At 44.8% G+C, this 24,020-nt stretch overlaps 1 protein-coding gene across 2 annotated transcripts in view; it reads right to left on the bottom strand.

Moving 5' to 3' along the window:
* LOC115462325 (zinc finger protein 474-like) overlaps nt 1-24,020 on the bottom strand; it is a 75,542-nt gene that overhangs the window by 27,252 nt on the left and 24,270 nt on the right. For both annotated transcript variants that reach the window (XM_030192328.1, XM_030192329.1), the window contains exon 3: nt 21,864-23,188. In XM_030192328.1, the coding sequence (XP_030048188.1) occupies nt 21,864-22,877 (1,014 nt within the window). In that variant the 5' untranslated portion in view covers nt 22,878-23,188. The remainder of the gene's footprint in view (nt 1-21,863; nt 23,189-24,020) is intronic.

The raw sequence follows: 24,020 nt of genomic DNA, 5'->3' as shown, positions 1-24,020 counted from the left end.
CGCTCCAGGTGCAACAGGAAGCAGTACAGGCCCAACGTGATGTGGTGCAGCAGCTCCAACGGCTGGAGCACAGCATTGAGGGCCTACGCCATGACCTGAAAGCACCTAGTACAGCCCTGATGCAGCAACAAGTGGCGTCTACTTCCACCACTGCACAGCAACCACCCGCTAAGAAGAGGAGCTTGAGATCCTCAGCCTCCCCAGCCACTGCTCCAGCAGCCACCACACCAGGTCCCCTTCTGGGCCAAGCCACAGACCGCAAGGTGGCTGGACTTCCACAGGGCAACCGAGGCAGCAGGCTGCCTTGTGGACACAGAGGAGGAGAGTGGAAGCTCATCAGAGGACTTTCAACAGAGTTCTCCTGCAGCACCAGCTGCAAAGGAACATGGTGGGAGGGGTAGGAGGGGACGGGGACGGGGCCAGGGGAGGGAGCAAGTGTTGGAGGGAGGGGAATATGCACAGAGCGGGTGATGGTGATGCTGGGAGGGGTGATGGTGGTGGTGGTGTGTAAATACTATGTGACAGAAATAAATGTCAACTTACTCTCACACAAAACTTGTCTCGATCAGTCTTTGCTTGGCTCTGACCCCCAGCTGGTCTGCACTCTGCTCTGTGGGTGGGAGGTGGCAGGGGTTCCTCATCCTGTTCATCTGGGGCCTGCTGCTGTGGTGGCTGTGGCTCTTCTGGGAGGGCCTGTCCTTTGCGCATTGCCAAATTATGTAGCATGCAGCAGGCCAGGAATATCTTTGCCACTTTCTGTGGGCTATACAGGAGCTCCCCTCCAGAATGGTCCAGACATCGGAACCTGTTCTTAAGTTGTCTGAAGGTGCGCTCGATGATGCGGTCCGATGTCTACTGTTGTAGTTCTCCTCTGACCCTGTTTGTGGGTACACTATAGGGGTGATGAGCCAACTCCGCTGTGGGTAGCCTCTGTCACCTTTGGGGAGAAGCAGGATGAGAAAGATGAGTGTGTATTGTTTGGAGCGGGTACCTTGTGGAGGTGAGGGGGCAGGGATAGTGGGTTGTGGAGTGAGCTGGAGAGAGACAGTGCTGAGGGTTGTTCGGTGGAGGAGGTACAGTTTGGGCAGATCATGCTGCACTTACCTAGGAGCCATCCGCCGGTGATCTCCTCTCCGTCAAACCTGCGGAAGATTCCTGAGTGCTGCAATATATAGGCGTCATGGGTGGAACCTGGGTATCGGGTGCACACATCTAGAATCTCCCCCTGGGCGTCACACACAACTTGCATATTGAGGGAATTGAATGCTTTCCTGTTCCTATAAGTGGCCTCTCATGCCCGGGGGGGGGGGGGGGGGGTCTGAGTGCGACATGTGTGCAGTCAATGGCGCCTATGACTGAGGGGAAGCGAGCTACGACGTAGAAGTCAGCCATGTTGTTCTGCATGGCCTGGGGGGGGGGGGGGGAAGGTGATGTACTCAGAGGTGTGGGTAAGGAAGGCATCAAGGAACTGGGTAAGGCAGTTAGAAATGGAAGCCTGGGTGAGACCCGTGTTCACAGATAGGCCAGACTGGAAACTCCCAGTGGCCAGAAAAGATAGAGAAGCAGTGATCTTTAGGTGCACAGGAATGGGGTTGTTCCTACAGGTCCTGGGCTGCAGGAGGGGTTGGAGCTGGTCACAAAGGTGCTGAATGGCAGCCCTATCAAAGCGGTACCTAGTGAGGCACTGCAGGTCAGTGAGGTCTAGGAAACTGCTATGGGGCCTGAAAACTCTGGGGTATGAGTACCTCCTGCAGTGTCCCCCCTGTTCCTCCAACATGTAAGCCACATGTGCATTTAGTGCCTCCATTTCCCCACACTACAGGTGCAATGCAGTGCCACAAGTGCTCACCTCACACAGCACCTCACACAGCAGCAACAAACAGAAGCTGACACTCACTCTCCCACCAGCGACAAACAATACGGTCACACACAGCAGAGCTACACTGCAAGCACTCGCTGACCCACTACAAACTCTCCTGCCACACCCTCTAGCCACTCACTCTCCAAGCAGTCTTCACAAACATGCTGCAGCAGTACACAGGACAAAGAGACAAACAGACTATAAACAGGTAAGGGAATGAAATATGAACTTGGGGACAGTGAATGGTGAAGAATTGGGAGAGGGGATGGAGGAGATAGAGGAAGGAGTAGTGGTGTCTGGGTTTGGGGGCTAGAAGGGGTAGGGAAAGCTGAAAAGGTAAAACACAAATGAGGCAGGTGAGGGTGAAAACGTTCCGACTACGGCACACAGACAAAGGTAACAGGTACTCAAGAAACAGCTTTCTCTCCCAACAACGCTCTTGCCACTCTCCAACTGCACAAAATCGCTAATGGGTCTAAAGACGACTTTCCACTTACCCTGGTCGCTTTAATTTCAGGTCTAACTAAGGACGCCCATGTTCCCACCCATGCTAAACCAGCTTAGTAAAAGGGCCCCTCAATTAGGTGCTCTGCTGGCATCAAAACGTAGGGGCCAGCTAATAGAACTGCCTTTATTGCATTTTTCCTGTAGACACAGAGGAAGGCTTGCACATGCAAAAGTTACAGAAAACTAAATTTGCAGATGACACAAAACTATTCAAAAGTTGTTAAAACACATGCGAACATGGAAGGGGACATGCTGTGGGCATGATTTGGGTGGGCCAGAAAAATAAGCATCTATGTCAGAATTTACAACTGCTATACAGGTACACTGTTAAAAATATGGACATCAGCACTTATGCCTGCTCTGAACTAGGCTTGTCATGTAACTTTTTCATCTGGGGATTTGCGCCAGTGATTGACAGAGCAATTGTGCTTACCTCTCTGGTATTTAAACCCCTCTCAAAAAATTCCCTAGGAGTTATTTTGGCTTGACTGTTTAATTGGCTGATTCTGGATATCCAGTTTTACAAAATCCAGCACCTAGACCGCCTTCCCATCTCCGGAAAAGGTTTGTTTGCAGATTAATATTTGAAAGGTATTAATCCGCAAACAAACCTTTTCCAGAGATGGGAAGGCGGTAGAACGAGAGGGCATGAAATGAGATTGAAGGGGGGCAGACTCAAGAAGAATGTCAGGAAGTATTTTTTCACGGAGAGGGTGGTGGATACTTGGAATGCCCTCTCGCGGGAGGTGGTGGAGATGAAAATGGTAACGGAATTCAAACATGCGTGGGATAAACATAAAAGAATCCTGTGCAGAAGGAATGGATCCTCAGGAGCTTAGCCTAGAATGGGTGGCAGAGCTGGTGGTTGGGAGGCGGGGCTAGTGCTGGGCAGACTTATACGGTCTGTGCCGGGGCTGGTGGTTGGGAGGCGGGACTAGTGCTGGGCAGACTTATACGGTCTCTGCCGGGGCTGGTGGTGGGAGGCAGGACTGGTAGTTGGGAGGTGGGGATAGTGCTGGGCAGACTTATATGGTCTGTGCCGGGGTTGGTGGTTGGGAGGCGGGGATAGGGCAGACTGGATGGACCGTGCAGGTCTTTTTCTGCCGTCATCTACTATGTTTACTATGTTGGTTGCAGAATCGGCACTTCCACAGGCAAACCTGCTTTTTTGAATGTATTTCTTTGTGAAATGGCTGTTCCTGCTGGATAAGCCAGCATTTGCCACATCCAACAAAGCCTTTTGTAAAATATAACAGACAGCTTTGACATACCATTTCCCAATTAAATGCCCTATGCAAAATTGGGCATTATGTGGGAGAAAAAGTTTAATACATAGGCTCTGAAACTTGTTTCTAGCCTTTGAGGGCTAGAATTGAGAACATCTGCCCTGCTTTAGTGATTTCTTACCTTCGGTAACTTGTAAATAGATCTGTAAAATCTGGAATATATAAATATGGCTTGGAAAATGTTATTCCATTACTATGGTATGCTCATGATTAATTATTAAAGCTCTGCAGGACATTTGAGTAACATTTTTAGATTGGAACTAAATATATTGGCATCAGTTCCAACGGCCATTGAGCTGACATATATTTAACATGATAGGGCAATTTTTAAACAGCCACTGGTCCTAATCCTCTTCTGTAAAAAGAGATAGTACTAGGAGTAGGCCTGGGGTGGGCTGAATGAGATACATGCCAAAATTTCATTTTAAAATCCTGGTGCAAGTTTTATGCCACGTAGTGCTGTAAGGTAAGTAATCCCACAGCGGCTAGCTGGCAGATTTTGTAAAGGAAATGCCTTGGGGTGCTTTCCCATGTTTGCATGCTCATGGATACCAAATACCAACAGGCCTGAAAGCTAAGAGGGAGAGATAAAAATAACCACCCCCTGAGGGTAATTTTCAAGTCTGTTAACCTGAATAGAGAGGTGTTTACAGCCTGTCTGAAAATTGCCCTCCCCTGTCTGGCTGAAAGCACACACAAATTTCCATAGCATGGGTACTTTTAAATGGTTAGAAAGACAATCACAAAATGTGGGGAGATGTTTAAGGTGGGGGAGTAAAATTGCACGCATACATGGTATTTTCAAAAGTGTATGTTATTTTACCCCTGCTCTCTAACAGTATATGATGTGGAGGGGCATAATCGAACGCGAACGCCTATCTCCATGGGCGTCTATGTCCGAAAACGGGTACGTGAAGAGGCGGGACAGACAGTATTTTTGAAAAAATGGACGTTTTTGAGCTGGGCATTTGTTTTTCTTAGCGATAATGGAAACTAAAAATGCCCAGCTCAAAAACGTCCTAATCCGAGCCATTTGGTCATGGGAGGGGCCACGATTCGTAGTACACTCGCCCCCCTGACATGCCAGGACACCAACTGGGCACCCTAGAGGTCAGTGCGGTGGACTTCAGACAACGCTCTCACATGCATAGCTCCCTTACCACGGGTGCTGAGCACCCAACCCCCCTCCTGCAAAACCCACTACCCACAAATGTACAACACTACCATAGCTCTTAGGGGTGAAGGGGGCACCTACATGTGGGTACAGTGGGTTCTAGAGGCCTCCCATTTACCAGCACAAGTGTTACAGGTAGGGGGGGATGGGCCTGGGTCCACCTGGCTGAAGTGCACTACGGTACCCACTAAAACTGTTCCAGGGACCAGCATACACGCAGGCCTCTAGGACTTGTTGCTGCTATATAACATTGGCACACCAGTTGACACCTGAAGACTAATCTCTCCGAAAATGACCTTTATTGGAATAAGCACGTTTACTCACAGTTAACTGCAGATCAGAGGTTGTGCCCCACTGACAACGAGTCTCCCTGGTACTGAGATGAGCAGTAGGTCAGAGCTGGCAGAATGGTGTACAAAGCCCTCTTTCAGCCACATTCAAGGTAAGAACTAAGTTCTGTAATGTGGCTAACACATGAAAGGGATCTAAAACTGGCTTACAAAAATGGCCACTACCTCATGGAATACTGGAAACAAAACAGGGCACACTCTGACCCAGTAAGCAGGGGGAAAAGCACCATGGGAGTAGAGCCTACCAACTACCAACATCATGAGCATTTGCCACAAGCTAGTGGAATCACGGAGCCCAATACCCTACACCCACCACAATGCATTGCTGATGTGACTCTGCAGTGCACATAACAGAAAAGTTGTCACACTCACCCGAGAGCCACATCAGAACCAGGGAAAGGCTGTTACAGGATAGAACACATTCTGCTGTCATAGAGGTGGGTACTGCATTTGAGGCTGGCATAGAGGCTGGAAAAAAAGTTATTAAAGTGGGTTTTTTTGGTGGGAGTGACCACTGGGGGAGTCTGGGGAGGTCATCCCCGATTCCCTCCGATGGTCATCTGGGCAGTTGGGGCACTTTTTTGGGACTTGTTCGTGAAAAAAAAACGGTCCAAAAAAAGTGACCCAAAATCGCGGTAACAACGCCTTTTTTTTTTCCGATTATCAGCTAAAGATGCCCATCTCTCCTCGGCCAATAACCACGCCCCAGTTCCGCCTTCACCACGCCTCCAACACCCCCCCCCCCCCCCCGTCAACTTTACCCGTTTCCGCGACGGATTGCAGTTGGAAACGCCCAAAATCGGCTTTCGATTATACCGATTTGGGCGCCTACGGGAGAAAGACACCCATCTCCCGATTTGGGTGGCAATATAGGCGTTTTTCTCTTTCGATTATAAGCAGGATAGCATACTAAGACATAACTTGTACTATTATATCAATATTTTGTACTGCAGTAATTGCTTATTACCTGTATCTGGGTTGTACTTGCTGTAGACTGCCTTGGGTGAATTTCTTCAAAAAGGCAGTAATAAAAAGCTTAAGATTTAAATCAATCAATTAATCAATCAATCAAAACTTACACAAAGAGCAAGTGCAGCAGGGGTAGGGAAAAGTGGTTGTCAAAGTTTGAACTGATGGCTTGTTGTATAAATATTGGTATCCTACCACTGAACACAACATGGATATGATGAGGAAATCCAGAAATGATATGGAAACCTTGTATTGATCCATGTGTCAAAACCAATAACCTTGCTCCTGAGAAACTAGAATGGTCTATGAGATTAGAAAAGTGGCTGTTGGGAATAAAGAAATTGCTCTTGGCAACTCGATGGTTATTGAGGCATACAGCATGCCTCACAAGCTAATGGACGAGATCCTGTGCTTCAAAGCCTTAACTGTATCCTCTCTCTGTATTCACCTGAAGTGCATACTGCAGGTACTGTCCTGCAGGACAATAGATTAGTGTATTTATGAGATTATACCTACATTGAATAAAACATTGTTGACTTCCTGAGATTGAAGAGTCATTGCACCCTAGTTAGGAATTTCACAGTTTGTCAAGAGCCCTAGAATACTACCACTGTAGCTGGTTAAAGCAAAGGAAAGGGCCCAGGTTGCAGGGACCACAATAAGTAAAAGTTAAATCATGTGTTCTGAAAGACCTACACTTTTTTTGTTTGAGTTTGTTTTCTGATTGAGTACCCGTGAAAGGCCTGGAAGTGGAGGAGGTGAAAATATTCCAGAGAGAGGAGGAATCGGAGCTCGAAATCCCCAGAGTTGCTGGATCAGTGAATACTAAGAGGCGAAAGGTAGTGGTGGTTTTGAGATTCTGTTCTGAGGGGTACAAAGGCATCCATCTGCAGACCAGACATGACGTCCCAGGTGTCAAAATTCAAGATGTTACAGAAAGCTTTCTAAGACTCAACAAGCCTAATGACTATTACCCAATGTTGCTCATCCATGTTGACACAAATGATACTGCAAGATACTCCTCTGAAAGTATGAAAAGTGTCTTCATGGCTATAGGATGAAGCTATACTAGACTTAGTGCTTACTAATGGGGAGACTGTTTCTGATGTTATAGTAGGTGATCATCTGGCATACAGTCAGATTGTGTGGTTTAATATTAAGATAAGTGTGGAGAGGGTTCATTCAAAAGTGAAGGTTCTAGACTTCAAAAAAACTAACTTTGTTCAAATGGGAGATTACCTCAAGGAATTGTTGTCTGGATGGGAACATCTGGAAGAAGTTGGAAAATAGTGAGCAAACCTGAAAGGAACTATTGTAAGGGTAACAAACCTTTTTAAGTACATAAAAGTATGAGGAAAAGGAGGCTGCTTTGGTTCTCAAAAACAGTAGCTGAAAAGATAAGGAAAAAGAGGTTAGCCTTTATAAACCAAAAGAGATCACAGAAAGAGGAAGACAGGTGATAATATCTGGAAAAGCAAAGAGAAATGGGTAGAGTAGTCAGGAAAGCAAAGATGCAAATGGAAGAAAAAAAAAAAATAGCCAATATGGTAAAATTGGGGAGGGGGGGGGGAAGACATATTTTAGATATGCTAGTGATAGGGGACGTGCAAAGGCGAAGGGGAGAAATACATAGAAGCTGATAAAGATAATGCAGAATTGCTTTACAAATATTTCTGCTCTGTGTTCACAGCTGAAGGGCCAGTAGCAGGACTGCAGAAGACAAACATAAATAGGAATGGAGGGGTGGTACTCCATGAACGATTTTCAGAGCACTGTGTTCATGAGGAGTTGGCTAAACTAAAGGTAGACAAAGAGATAGGACTGGATGGCATACATCCGAGGGTACTGAAGGAACTTAGGGAAGTTCTAGTGGCTCCGCTGGATGATCTTTTCAATGTTTCTCTAGAGTTGGGAGTGGTCCTGGAGGACTGGAGAAAAACAGATGGTGTCCCTCTCTACATAAGTGGAAGTAAGGAAAAGGTTGAGAACTACAGGCCAGTAAGTCTGACTTCTGTGGTAAGTAAAATAATAGAGATGCTTTTAAAACAAATAATAGTACAGTTTTGGAATCCAATAGAATACAGGACCCGAGGCAACATGGTTTCACTAGTAGAAGGCTTTTCAGAGAAATGCTGATTCTGAGGAAAAGAATGTTACCAGTGGTGTGCAGCAAGGTTCAGTTCTTGGGTTGGTTCTTTTTAACAGTTTTGTAAACAATATTGCTGAAGGGCTGTCTTGTAAGGTTTGCCTCTTTGCGGATGATGCCAAAATCTGCAATAGAGTAGACACCTCTGATGGTGTGGATAACATGAGGAAGGACTTACTGCAGCTAAATGAATGGTCTGGAATTTGGCAGCTAAGATTTAATGCTAAGAAATACAGGGTCATGCATTTGTGCTACAAAAAACCAAGGGAACGGTACAGTTTAGGGGGTGAGGAACTTTTGTGCACAAAAGAGGAGGGGACTTGAGTGTGATCGTATGTGATGATCTTAAGGGGGCCAAACAGGTGGAAAAGGTGATGGCAAAAACTAGAAGGATGCTGGTGCATAGAGAAAGGAATGGCCAGTAGAAAAAAGGAGGTGATGATGCCCCTGTATAAGATTCTGGTGAGACCTCATTTAGAATATTGTGTACAATTCTGGAGACTGTACCTTCAAAAAGATATAAACAGGATGGAGTCAGTCCAGAGGGCAGCTACTAAAATGGTCAGTGATCTTTGTCATAAAGTGTATGGGACAGACTTAAAGATCTTAATATAGAAGAAAGGCAGGAGAGGGAGATATGATTGAGACATTTAAATACCTACATGGCATAAATGCACAGGAGGCAAATCTCTTTCAGTTGAATGCCAGAAAAGTGTGTTTATCGTTACTTAAGTGAAATTACTCTTTAGTGAGGGAATTGGTTCTTACATCATGAACAAAGGAAAGGAAGGGAAAAGGAAGTGGATTTACTATAGCTCATGCCTTTTCAGTAGTAGCTCAAAGCATATTATATTCAGGGACTATGATGTAGCAAGACATGATAAATGAGCTTTATGAAGGACCAGCATCTCTCTCTCTCTCTCTCTCTCTCTCTCTCTATCTATCTAAAGGGTTACATTATTCAATCTAATGTGAACTGAAATGGCTAGCAACTGAAGATACCCAAGGCTGACAGCTTACACTCCACTCTATCCTCCGCGTTAGATATGATCGCTCCATTGAAACAAATTAGGGTTCCTTCAACCTCATGCAAGCAACCATGGTACCATAGTGGCCTTCAGTTATTAAAAAGACAACTCAGAAAAGCAGAGTGTAAATTGATTATTTCCAGAACCACTGAGAATTTTTTAACATTTCGTTTAAAACTTAGAAATTACGATTTTCATTTTAAAAAAGGCTAAATTTAACTTCCTCAAAAACAATTGCAAAAAGCTCCCAACAAACCTTCTCCCTGTACTTCTCAACCAAAGTTCAAAATCTTATTGATTCTTTGCCATCTATACCACATTTTTCTGTAGCCACTACTGTCATTTCAACACCTTTTGATATGTTGACCCTAAATGACTCCGCCACACCAGCACTGCATGGGCAAACTGTGTGGCTTTCTTTCCAGGAGCAAACTTTCCTCTCCCTATCTGAAACAATAAAATCTATGCAGCTTACTTACTGCTCTCTTGACCTCTTCCCATCGGCTTGGTTAACTCTCCTTCAGTTAAACCTACTACCCAGAATCCTCCGAGTCATTAACAGCAGTCTCAACAATGGAAGTGTGCCCAAAGCATGGAAAATGGCAATAATACACCCTCTTTTAAAAAGAAACCTTCATTAGATCCACAAATACCTGCTCACTATCGCCCTGTATCCAATTTGTATTTTCTTTCCAAAGTTCTTGAAAAAGTAGTATTTGATCAGCTATTTTCATTGAGTGACAAGATTCTTGACCTCCAGCCTAAACAATCAGGATTCAGACCGCACTATAGTACAAAGACAATTCTCACAGCAGTTTTAAATGAAATGTACTCAAATCACGAAAAACATAAAGATGCCCTTTCAATATCTCTCGATCTCTCAGCAGCGTTTGATCTGGTCAATCATGAACTACTGTTAGCTCAGCTACCATCTTTATGAATAGGTGGAAATGTCTTAACTTGGTTCACATCCTTCCTCGCTAATCGCTCATATGAGGTTGGCACACCACTATCTCACCACAGCACCCTCTGACCTGCGGAGTTCTGCAAGGTTCCATTTTGTCCCCTCTCCTTTTCAATCTATTCTTAAATTCTCTTGCTATGTTGATTCAAACTACTGGAGTATCATTTCATTTGTATACTGATGACATTCTCTTATTGTATCCCACTTATAACCCAGCTCTGGGATCACTTCATGACTGCTTAATACAGATATCTAACTGGTTAACTGAACATCAGCTACTTTTGAATAAAGAAAAACTGTGGCTTGCTGGTTCCCCAGTGGCCTTACTATACCCACCACCTATTTGAATCTATTTGGGACCTTAGTCCCCCCGTTGAATCTTTTCATTATTTAGGTATTATACTTGACTCTGATCTTACTTTTTCATCTCATATCTCTAGTCTATGCATGTCCAGCTTCTTTATTCTCCGGCAGTTACGTTCGATCCACAGATTCTTTGATACAGATACATTTCATTCCTTTGTACTATCATTATTAATAACAAAGCATGATTATTGCAATATTGTTTACCTCGAATGCTCTCACGCAAACATAAAAAGGCTAAAGTCCATAGAAAACATGGCTATTAAACTTATTTGCCATGCACGAAAGTTTGATCATGCTTCTCCTGTGCTCCAAAAATGTCATTGGCTCCCAATAGAACAATGAATTGTATTCAAACTACTCACACTTGTTTTCAAGGCACATAGAACTGGCTACCCAGATTACCTTTCCACTTTCATAATACCATATTCAACACCACTACTTTTCCGCTCTTTAAACAATAATCGACTGGTGCTTCCCTATCCAAAAAAATGCACAACTTGAAAGCACTTGTTGCCGTGCATTTTTCTTTATGGCCCTGCCCAGTGGAATTCGCTTCCATTAAGCCTTAGGTGTGAACCATCTTTCAAGAACTTTAAAAAATCTTCTGAAAGCATGGCTGTTTGAAGAGGCTTTTCAACAATAAGCAGAAGAGACTCCTGGGCTATCATTAGCACTGACAAGTTTTTCTTTTCCTGTTCCCTCACCCCCCCCCCCCCTCCTATTTTTATATGCTACTTTTCTGTCCTTCCTCCTATACCATATGATGACCTGTTGTTTAATTTTGCTGAGTGCTTACTACTGGTTGAGTGACATTAACTTTCCTGTCAATACATTGTATTTCTTTTTCTGAAGCTTTTACTTGTTTTTAGTTTTCTACACTGCCCAGGTCTGCTAGTCAGCTTGGGCAGTATAAGAAAGTGTGAATAAACTACTAAACTAAGGAGGGAAAGATATATCAGAACAAATCGGCAGGGACGGGATATATACAGTAAAACAGTGGTTCTCAACCATTCCTCAGGGCACACCCAGCCGGTCAGGCTTTCAGGATATCGACAATGAATATGTATGAGAGCGATTTGCATGTACTGCCTCCTTGGCATGCAAATCTCTCTAATGCATATTCATTGTCGATATCCTGAAAACCTGACTGGCTGGGTGTGCCCCAAGGATTGTGTTGAGAAGCACTGCTGTAAAGCATGGACCCAGAACCAGATTTTCCATGTCTCAGGGCATCGTCCTTTGATGAATCCCACTTTCCAGACTCAGGCTCCTTGCTGGGTCAATAACAGAGAAGGAAGTCTGGAAAGTGGCATCCCTCGTGGCACAATGCCCTTAGGCATATGCCTTCTCTGCCTAAAGGCTAATTTGGTTCTGGATGCCAAACCTTACTAAGTTTATGGACTGTTGAAATGGAATCCAGCTAGTTACAGCTGAATTCAGAGCCAAAATGTGCAGGTAATAAGTTTCCTGTATGATTTATAAGCATGTGAGACAAGCCAAACAAGAGATTGACTGTTCTTTTTTTTTTTTTTTAAGTTTTCCAAAAAGAGATTGATGGTTAAATACGTATCTGCTTAGGAATTCAAAAGCAGTAATAGGTGCATTGTGGGTTTTTATGAAATATCATGTGATGTATAAGTAAGGAAAAATGACTTCAGTTAAAGAAAATGCAAGCGGAAAGTGAAGCCTTTATATTTGGGAAATCACTAGATGGCAGCATCAGATGCGTAAAATATATTCTGATAAACATTTTAAGCTTCTGATGTTTTGTTTCTCTGTGCTGAATGAGAGAAGCAAGGCAGCAAATATTTAACATATTAGTCATTTCAGTATGATAAACAAATTGTGTTTGCCAGCCCACAAGATTGAGTATGTGCTTATTGTCAAAGAACTGGAATTTAACTAGCTTGAGAATCCTCAACATTCTACTAGAGCTCAGCTGCTATTCTACATATACAAAGCCTTGTCAATTTTTTAAACATCCTGTGGTCTATAAACGTTCACTTCACGATGCATTAAAGTTTGTTTCAAAAGTCTACACAAGAAGCTCTCTTTAATTATTCAGTTATGCCCTACTAGTACTGTATGCAGGGTTGCAGAGAGACAAAGCTGGGCCTGGGGCAGAGCTGTCCCCCCTACCCAGGCCACTGCATTCCCCACCAGACCACCGCTGTCACTGCTGCCCCCTACTCTCCACTGCTGCTGCAGCCCCCCCCCTCCCCCCAGTCACTTACTGTGTCTGCTCTTTCCTGCTCCTGTGTGCCAGGACCCATGTTATCGCATTAATGAAACTCTGCCACCACAGGTCCTTCTTACTCTGCTTCCCCTCCTGCCTATGTGTAGGGTTACCATATTTTGTCCCCCAAAAGGAGGACACATGCCCCGCCCCGCCCCACCCCACCACGCCCCTTTTACACCCACTCCGCCCCTTTCATGTCCTCACTTCGCCCCCTGTCACGTATTTCCCTCCCCCCTGTCACACACTCCGTCACCCCCTCCTCCCCGTCACCCCCCTCCCCTTACCTTACTACTGCCCTGGTGGTCTAGTGACCTCTTCGGGGCAGGAAAGAACCCCCTCTTTCCTGCCCGGAGCGCTGCCCTGCATGCATCCTTCCTGTTGCTGATCTCAGCACTGATTCAAAATGGCTGCCGAGAGTTGAAGTCTTGCGAGGTCACTTCAACTCTCAGTGGCCATTTTGAATCGGCGCCGAGATCACCAACAGGAAGGATGCATGCAGGGCAGCGCTCCGGGCAGGAAAGAGGGGGCTCTTTCCTGCCCCGAAGGCAGAAGGGGTCACTAGACCACCAGGGCAGTAGTAACTAAGGGGAGGGGAGGATAGCAATCTGCCCATTTGTCCGGATTTCTGACAAACGGGCAGATTGGCAAAACCCGCCCGGTTGCGGACATATCCGGGTAAATCCGGACATATGGTAACCCTACCTATGTGCAAACAAGAAGTACTTCACACAGAAGGAGGCAGAACAAAGCAGGAAAAAGGACCTATGGAGGCAGAGCTACGTCAATGCATTAATGCAATAACCTAGGTCCTGACACACAGGAGTAGGACAGAGACAGACCAAGGAGGCAGAACCTTCTACCTGTGAGCCTGCCTGCCTGACACTGAAAGCCTTGTCGGTGCCCAGCCCCCCTTGGAGGCTGAGCCGGGGGAAATCTTGCCCCCCATGCCCCCCTCTTGGCAGCCCTGAGTGTACGTCCACTTTAGAAGCAATGCTTTAAGGCAGTGGCGTAGCCAAGGGGGGGGGGGCTTGGGCCCCCTCACCTTCACCTCAGGCACCCTCTGCCTTCATGGCTGGCAGGAATGTCAAGCCTTGCCAGCCAAAGACATCACCTGCATGAGTCCCACCTGTGCTGAACAAGGAGCACTTAATTCAGCAGGTTCACTTCGGCTGCCAATGCTTAGTTAGACCTGAACTGAGCATGCGGGGGAGAGTGCACTTGCTGAATTAAGTGCTACTCATTCAGAACATGCGGGACTCATACAGGTGATGTCTTTGGCTGATGGGACTTGTTTTCTGTGCCAGCAAAAGTAATTGCAATGGCAGCTGCGGGGGGGGGGGGGGGGGGGGGGGGGGGGGGAGGAAGAGAATCGGACCTCCTCAATCCACCTTTGTGAACTCTCAAAAATGGACTTCTGGCTATGCCCTTGCTTTAAAGGGCATTAATGGCTATGCACCAAGAACCTGTGCTCTAAGATTATATATATAACATAACATTACAATACATTACATTATAGCTCCATTTACAGTGGGGGAAATAAGTATTTGATCCCTTGCTGATTTTGTAAGTTTGCCCACTGACAAAGACATGAGCAGCCCATAATTGAAGGGTAGGTTATTGGTAACAGTGAGAGATAGCACATCACAAATTAAATCCGGAAAATCACATTGTGGAAAGTATATGAATTTATTTGCATTCTGCAGAGGGAAATAAGTATTTGATCCCCCACCAACCAGTAAGAGATCTGGCCCCTACAGACCAGGTAGATGCTCCAAATCAACTCGTTACCTGCATGACAGACAGCTGTCGGCAATGGTCACCTGTATGAAAGACACCTGTCCACAGACTCAGTGAATCAGTCAGACTCTAACCTCTACAAAATGGCCAAGAGCAAGGAGCTGTCTAAGGATGTCAGGGACAAGATCATACACCTGCACAAGGCTGGAATGGGCTACAAAACCATCAGTAAGACGCTGGGCGAGAAGGAGACAACTGTTGGTGCCATAGTAAGAAAATGGAAGAAGTACAAAATGACTGTCAATCGACAAAGATCTGGGGCTCCACGCAAAATCTCACCTCGTGGGGTATCCTTGATCATGAGGAAGGTTAGAAATCAGCCTACAACTACAAGGGGGGAACTTGTCAATGATCTCAAGGCAGCTGGGACCACTGTCACCACGAAAACCATTGGTAACACATTACGACATAACGGATTGCAATCCTGCAGTGCCCGCAAGGTCCCCCTGCTCCGGAAGGCACATGTGACGGCCCGTCTGAAGTTTGCCAGTGAACACCTGGATGATGCCGAGAGTGATTGGGAGAAGGTGCTGTGGTCAGATGAGACAAAAATTGAGCTCTTTGGCATGAACTCAACTCGCCGTGTTTGGAGGAAGAGAAATGCTGCCTATGACCCAAAGAACATCGTCCCCACTGTCAAGCATGGAGGTGGAAATGTTATGTTTTGGGGGTGTTTCTCTGCTAAGGGCACAGGACTACTTCACCGCATCAATGGGAGAATGGATGGGGCCATGTACCGTACAATTCTGAGTGACAACCTCCTTTCCTCCGCCAGGGCCTTAAAAATGGGTCGTGGCTGGGTCTTCCAGCACGACAATGACCCAAAACATACAGCCAAGGCAACAAAGGAGTGGCTCAGGAAGAAGCACATTAGGGTCATGGAGTGGCCTAGCCAGTCACCAGACCTTAATCCCATTGAAAACTTATGGAGGGAGCTGAAGCTGCGAGTTGCCAAGCGACAGCCCAGAACTCTTAATGATTTAGAGATGATCTGCAAAGAGGAGTGGACCAAAATTCCTCCTGACATGTGTGCAAACCTCATCATCAACTACAGAAGACGTCTGACCGCTGTGCTTGCCAACAAGGGTTTTGCCACCAAGTATTAGGTCTTGTTTGCCAGAGGGATTAAATACTTATTTCCCTCTGCAGAATGCAAATAAATTCATATACTTTCCACAATGTGATTTTCCGGATTTAATTTGTGATGTGCTATCTCTCACTGTTACCAATAACCTACCCTTCAATTATGGGCTGCTCATGTCTTTGTCAGTGGGCAAACTTACAAAATCAGCAAGGGATCAAATACTTATTTCCCCCACTGTATATTCAACATTTACCTATAAGATTCAATGTGGATCAGAATAAGATAATCCAGCTCAAGTCAGATAATGGGAACATACATAGCCAGAAGTACATATAAACAAATATGTACTTGGAATCAGTGTACTCTGTTAATCACCAATAAAAATCATTTTAAAGTAAAAATTTAATCATTTACATACTGCTTAGAGAAGTTTTTAAGCATTATCTTAAATACTTCACTGTTTGTTTCCAGCCTAAGTTTTGCTATCAAAAAATTCCAAATCTTTGCAGATCGGTACTGGATCATTAGAGAATAGACATATTTGTATCCAATACCATCAACAGATGGATAATTTAGCTTTAACTGACCATTTGAACCAAGACTTTTCCCAGAGGAAGAAAATGACAAATCAATGTGAATGGCAAAGGCACAGAATCATGAATAATATTGAATATTACCGTGCATCATTTAAACAGCATTCATGCTTCTATAGGAAAGCCAAAGTCATTGTCTCAACAATGTAGTTGCTCTTTCCCATGTGTTTGCCTGGCAGAACGATCTAGCACCCAGTTTCCGTTATAGAATAGGGTGTAGGTCAGCATTTGCCTACCAACATTTAGGTGCTTTCACTTACTCTATATAAAAACAGGTGTAAATGTCAAAGCCTAAATGTTGGTATCAAATAAATCAACTCCCTCAGTCTCTGGTAACAAATACCGCCGCTTAGTAAAAGGAGCCCTAAGTTCTTCTGCGCAGAACTGCAGGGGAGACATGCACTTGGACGGAGTATGTGTGGGCCACGGACGGGTCACACACTTACGAAACATATAGAACATTGAAAGGTGTGTGCGTAAGTGCTAGCATTTAGGCTCTAAACTGGAACCAGGGCAAATCACTGCTACGTAAGCCCAAATCAAGAAAGCACAGGACCCAATCCACAGTTAAGTAAACTATAAATGTAGCTTGTAATATATACATGTGATTATCGTGCTGGACAATTTACTTTTTTCTTTTCTTTTTTTTTATTAAGAGTGCCCTCAGCAAAAAACCCACTTCTTTAAGGCAATATATTTATTTATTTTAGTAGCAGTTTTAAGAGGAAAACGTAGTGAATGAAAACCAATATTTATTTATTTATTTAACAACATTTATAACCCGCTCATCCAGCCATCTGAGCAGGGTACAAGAAAACAAACATATAAGTTAAAAAAAACACACATTTTGATAAATAAATACACAAATAGTGTTTTTGACAGTATACTTGACAAATATATGTTAGTAGATCTTAAAGCTTCAAAACTAGAGTAAAATTCTAGCCTTAAAACTAAGAGCAACAGCAAATACAAGATAAGGGGATCATTTTCTATGAGACTTGAGGGTGCAGAATAGCATTTTATGCACTCAGGCTTCTATAGAATTACACAGGAGTATACGTTGATGGAACACAGCACCTACTTTTACAAGATATATGATAGACATCCACAAAGGTGGAGAATAGGTAGAATGGGGGGTAGGATAGACACACATAGGCTTCTCTGAGGACAAGCATGACATCATATACTCACATAGACATAAATGGAAAGGAAGTTTCTACTGGAGTGGTTTTAAGAAAATATGTATTTAATCATTCTTTGATATTTGATAGCATGTTTTAGTGTGTGCTTCTCCCCTTCCCCCTGCTGATTTATCCCCGGTAACTAGGGCTTACATTCAACTACAGCTGAACTACAGGATCAGCAGGCAGGAGTAGCATTGGACAGCAGTGGGATTATTCTAGAGGGCTCAGAAAGCTTCGATGAATAGGGATGTTCATACTCCTGCTCTCCCATCCCTCAGATTTGATAGTATTGTATAGGGATCTGCCCCCTCTCCCCACACTGGTAATTCTATAACCTAGGCGCTCACATTTACATATGTTACACACAAAAATGTTTAGAATACTAGTATTTACACACATATTTGCACATTTAGGGGCCCTTTTACCAAACTGCAGTAAACAGTGGCCTTTGTGCATGCTTACATAGGTCATTCCCATGTAATAAGGCTATTTTTACTACAGGGATACAATGGCTGAATTTTGACTTTTTCTATTAATGGCCATGCGCTAATTTTCCCATTAGTGCATGGCCATTAGCACATGGGCCCCTAACAATTAGCCGCATCTCAAAAAAGATATAGTGGAATTAGAAAAGGTGCAGAGAAGGGCGATGAAAATAATAAAGGGGATGGGACGACTTCCCTATGAGGAAAGGCTAAAGAGGCTAGGGCTCTTCAGCTTGGAGAAAAGGTGGCTGAGGGGAAATATGATAGAAGTCTATAAAATAATTAGTGGAGTTGCATGGGTAGATGTGAAGCGTCTGTTCACACTTTCCAAAAATACTAGGACTAGGGGGCATGCGATGAAGCTACAATGTAGTAAATTTAAAACAATTCGGAGAAAATATTTCTTCACTCAATGTGTAATTAAACTCTGGAATTTGTTGCCAAAGAATCTGGTAAAGGCGGCTAGCTTAGCGGAGTTTAAAAAAGGTTTGGATGGCTTCCTAAAGGAAAAGTCCATAGACCGTTATTAAATGGACTTGGGGAAAATCCACTATTTCTGGGATAAGCAATATAAAATGTTTTGTACATTTTTGGGATCTTGCCGGGTATTTGTGACCTGGATTGGCCACTGTTGGAAACAGGATGCTGGGCTCGATGGACCTTTGGTCTTTCCCAGTATGGCAATACTTATGTACTTATGTACTAATTATGTAGCAGTAAGGGCTCATGTGCTAATCACATGCTAACCACATGCAGAACACGCCTACTCTCTACCCCGTCCCTCCCCCAGCACTAATTTTTTAGAACATGGGAAACGCACGCTGATGCCAAAATTACCTCGGGATGCCTGAGCGTGCCCTGCAGTAAGGCATTTTAAGTGGTGGCAATTTTGGCAACAGCAAGAACAATCTCCAGTCACTTCTGCTTATGCTGCTTCCAATCTCAAAATGGTCATCAGTAACTCCCGTGGCAGTCTCGAGAGGTTGGATATCTCATCAGCCATTTTAAAGAAGTGGTGTGGCAGCAAGAGGGTCAGCAGCAGTGGCAGGAAAGACTGGGGATCTTTCCTGCCCTGAAGAAGCCACTAGATTACCAGAGTGGCTTAAGGTATGTGCCGGGAGGGCACCCAGGGCTGGAGGGGAGGACTGGAGTCATATGTGGTTAGGAGGGAGGGAGGGAGGGAGGGATGGAACTGTGAGGGCATTACCCTCCAAATGTGTGCCACAGTGAAAGGGTGTTCTGGTGTCTTTATTTCATGAGCACCACTCTACTTGAGCAGTAGCTCTGACCCACAAGACAGGAATAAACACCTTAAAGCGCTAACAGAATCCTTTAAACACAAGGGCTGTCACCTCAAAATCATCTCCAAGAAAATTCCATTCTCACTCAAAACAAGCAGGGAAAACCTACTACAGTAGAGACCCACCCCCGTAAAAGGTACAGAGGTAGGCTGGAAATTATTCTAATTTACAGTCCTATGGATGCTCTTGGCCCAGAAGCCACTCTAAAGGGGCACTGTCATTCAGACTGAGCACCAGTTGCGAGCAGGGCTTTTTTTGAGGGGGTACTTGGGGGTACTGAGTACCGGCACCTTTTCCACTGTCTGCTAAACTTGACCCATGGTTCTCGTATTTTAATGAAAGAGCTCAGGTTCTACATACAAATTCTGCCTTGTCATAGATTCTATGACTGGTTGCAGGGGTCCTGGCTGTTGTAGGTTGGGTCCCTCAATGATCACTCCACCCCTGAAGGGTGGCCTGGCATTTGAGTACCGGCACCTTTTTTGCTAGACAAAATGCACTGGTTGCGAGAAAGTACTTTTGGGAAAGTACTTGGGCCTGGTGTCCCTCCTCGCCTAACAGAAAAAATGCATTGAGTCATAGAAAGCCAGCAAGATAGGGGATGGAGAGCTGGACAGACTTAGTGAGTGAAGACGCTTTGCAGAAACTTGACAGGAACTTTGTGGTTTCAAAAGTATGAATTTGTGGCCACTTTTAAGAAATGTTCTACAGTTTCACCAACAGGGTGGCTCCTTTTGCCTGCCATGCTATTTCTAGTGCCAGCTGAGATGCTTCCCTTCAAAGCAAAGCTGTCAGGCTTTTGCAGTTGTGCAGGGACAAGCTCAGAAGAGAGGCAGAGCCAGCACGGCCTCCTCTTTTCACTGAGTTAGGCCCTGTATCCTGCTGTACATCTCACAGGGTAAAGAGAACTGGAGCAAAGAGGTTACAGGCAACAAAACTGTGATACTGTATGCGCTGCAGTGGCTCAGAGACTATTACTGTAATAGCCAGAAGTCAGCTTTAAAGGCCACTGTTCAGAGCTCATTTTGTGGAAGACAGAAGGAAAGAGTCCATAATGGAGTAATAGTATATTGGGGCTTAAGGACAAGAAGAATTGGGGGTACAATTTCGCATAAGGATAGGAAGAAATTAATGAGGTGTAGAAATGGGGTGGCATGTGAGCTAGGTGCACAGAATAATGGGAATGAATTTGAAGCACACTATGGACAAGAGTTAATAAGTAGTCTGTTCAAAGAAAAATGTGCTGTTCTGTTGGCCAGGTTCCTAAGCCAAGTAACGTAGTCACATGTTTTCTCGACTTATGAGCAGTGGCACAGCCATAGGGTGAGGGGAATGTGAGGCGCTGGGCTTACCACTTTGGACTCGGGCCACCCCCCCCCCCCCCCAAAAAAAATTGCAGCACCAGCACTTCCAACACTCCCTCAACATTCCCATGCACCCCGACCCCTCCAGGGATCTACTCTAGGGTCAGCAGTGGTGGTCTACTGGTCCCAGACAGGAGCAATGTCCCTCTACTTTTGCTTGGAACTGGGCAAGGATACAAAATAGCACCACTGACCTCTAGCAGTAGTCTCCTTTCATATGGATGCCCCCTACTGGTGGGAGAATGAGACTACTGCTAAGGGTCACTGGCACCATTATGGATACCTGTACACTCCTGGGTGAGAATGGAAGGGCATTTTGGGGAGGGGCAACTAGATCAGGGGTGGGATTTGTGTCAAGGGGTGCAGATTGAGGATGTAGGGAATTTGATTTGGGAGAGAGGGATTGGAAGGAGGTGTATCTGAGAAGATCCAAAGAGCAGAAAGTGTCAGGAGGAGGGGTTCAGATGTGCTAGGGGTGTGTATGTGTGTAGAGGGGGGAAATTGGAAGTGTGGAAGGCTGCCTGGGGGTATCAGATGGCTTGGGGATGTCTTGGGTGGAAGTGTGCTGCTGCAGTAGTGATGCATGTATTTATTTTTGCGACTGGGCTCACACCCTATTACTTGCAGTGGCAGATAGTGCAAGTGCTCCTGTGCTATCTGGCACTGCATGTAACGTGGTGCCATGTGGTAGGTTTCTGCCCTGTGCCGTAAATGTAGGCAGATGTTGGACACACCTACTGCGTGTACTGCACAAGTTTTCCAAGTAATGCACGGTATGTGCAAAAATGATCACTCTTTAGTGAAAGGGTCCCTTAGTGTCTGCCTAATAAAGCATGCCGTGCTATAAACATGAACTACTTTTCTATCAGGTTTAATTAGTTTTCTAATCATAAAGGGAATTTAATAATCTTAGCTACTAATAAAAATAAAACTATATTATATTTCCTTCACACCTTCAAGGAAAATAAGACTACATTTGCAATGTTCATGATTGGTGATGACTGTGGATGATGAAAATATATAGCTGCCTTAAACAAACTCTCATTAGTTAGACACTATGACTGAAATTTAGAAGAATCTATTAAAATGCACAAATATTGATGTTATTTTCCATTTGTCTATAGAGAAGGGTTGATGTTCTTCCTGTGTCTTATTTATATTTTACCTTGTCAGATGCAGAACTGGTGGTTTTACTAGATTTCTTATTCACCTTAGGTTCATTACCAACAGATACAGACTTGATGTTTGAGCTTCCCATATTCACTTTACAGCTCCTCTGGTGAACTGTGAGGCGGTCAGGTGCAAAGGTTCGCCCACAATTTGGACAGGATACAAGCTGACCCTTGAAGCTCTGCCATGCAGCTTCATTTTGCTCCTCTTTGGTAACCCCACTTGCAGGCTTTTGAGGAAGTGGCCTACGGAGTTCTTTGGGAAGACTGTCATTTTCAGTTTTCCATTTCTGAAGGCATTTTGGTTCATGGATAGGGAGGCTTGCAGTACCAAACTCTCTTCCACAAATGTAGCAAATGAGGGTTTTAGGCTTAGGTGGGGCTGGCTGGTTGGTTTTAGAAAGACTCCTGGAACAAGATGGATTCTCTGAGACATCATTACGCATTGCAGAAGTAAATCCACAGCCGAGATTTTTACCGTATTTAAGAGTGGTGGAACCTGAAGTTCCTGCACTACCAGTCTTTGGTTTGCAGCTTCTTTGGTGCACAATAAGGCGGTCTGGATTGAAAGTGCGACCACAGTTGTCACACGGTATGAGCTGTGCTTTTGAACTCTGCCAGGCTGCCTCGTTTTCATCTTGAACACTGTATGAACCACTACCAGTTATGTTCTGAGGCTTCTGGGGCTCCGCTCTTCTTAAGTGCTTTGGTAACTTTTCATTCTCCATATTCCATTTCTCCAAGCACTTGGGTTCATGAATGCCAATAGATTTGGATCCAAACTCTCTGCCACAAATATAACATACTCTGAATGCTGGTCTCATTGGTGGGATGACTGGTCTGTTTAGTTGATTTTGTGCCATGTTTTCTGACCCTTTTGATAGAGTTGCAGTACCAGGTCTCTTTTCTTTAGATTTTTTTTCTGTAGGACCCATAGAAGCAATGGCTTTGGGGTTAACTGAATCATGTAGGCTTGGCAGCTGATTTTGATGGGAGGGTGGTAGGGTCATGAGTAGGAGAATGAGTAGGTGCTTCTGTGTAGGACTCAGGAAGGTTTTGTTTTCTGAGATTATTTTTCTTTACAGTGCTGTTCCTCAAAGTGCTTGTGCAAGGATCATTAGAGCTTGAGATGGTCCGATTGAATCTGCTCCTCCCATTGGTTGTCTGATGCTCTTCCACTTTCAGTTGAATTGTGTTTTGTGTGCTTCATTTGCTTGAGATGTCAAAAAAAGAAGTACTTTAAAGAATGATGAACCCACATAGATTTCAGGTACGTTGACATCATAGAGAAGGAGGTGTTCAAATTTGTGTGTTTTTTGACCTGAAAGATATTTTCACAGAGTACATAGTTAAGTAATAATAGTTTCTCTTTGTAAAGAAAACAGCAGTTAAATTGTTTAAACGGATTTCTCTACTTTAGGATGGTCTCTCGTGTTCTTCCCCTTATTTTGCTTTATCAGTTATCAAGGTTACTATCACTATTGTGAAATGGAATTAAATAAACTTTAGCTTGAATATATTAAAAATGTAACTGCTATCTCAGTGCTGAGATTCTACAGCAGAGGCTCTTAACCAGGACCGCTGGGGGGGGGGGGGGCAAAATTCCCTGAGCCCGGTCTCCAAAGGGGGGGGGGGGGGGGTCTGGTGCCGGGGTCTGGCTCTCTCCTGGCGCCTAAGCTTTGTAGGCCGTGATACTGTCTGATTTTTTTTGCCACTTGCAGCCGAGTCTTCTTTCCTTCCTCCTTTCATGCTGCATTTCTCCCTCCCTCTTCCCCAAGTGCGAGTAAGCAGCTCTTCTGACACCCCCTCCCCCATGGGTTCAAACACCTCTCCTGCTTCTTCCCATGCCTCACAGTGCTTCATACCTGTCTCCTTGCTGCGGCAGTGATCAACACACACTGGCCTCAGCTGACTCTGGAACCTTTACTCTGCACATACTGCCCTCTGCTGATACAATTTCCTGTTTACCAAGGACAGACATGGCAGAGAAAAGGTTCCAGGGCTGGCTGCAGACAGCATGTGTTGATCACTGCTGCAGCAAGGAGACAGGTTTGAATTGTCACAGGGCATGAGAAGAAGTGGAACAGGTGTTTGGACCCACGAGAGGGGTTGGGGTCAGTAGAGCTGCTGACTTGCACTCGGGGAGGAGGGAG

The sequence above is a fragment of the Microcaecilia unicolor genome, chromosome 2 (genome assembly GCF_901765095.1).
Source record: "Microcaecilia unicolor chromosome 2, aMicUni1.1, whole genome shotgun sequence".
Classification (NCBI taxonomy): domain Eukaryota; kingdom Metazoa; phylum Chordata; class Amphibia; order Gymnophiona; family Siphonopidae; genus Microcaecilia; species Microcaecilia unicolor.
This window is presented reverse-complemented; position numbering and strand designations above follow the sequence as displayed.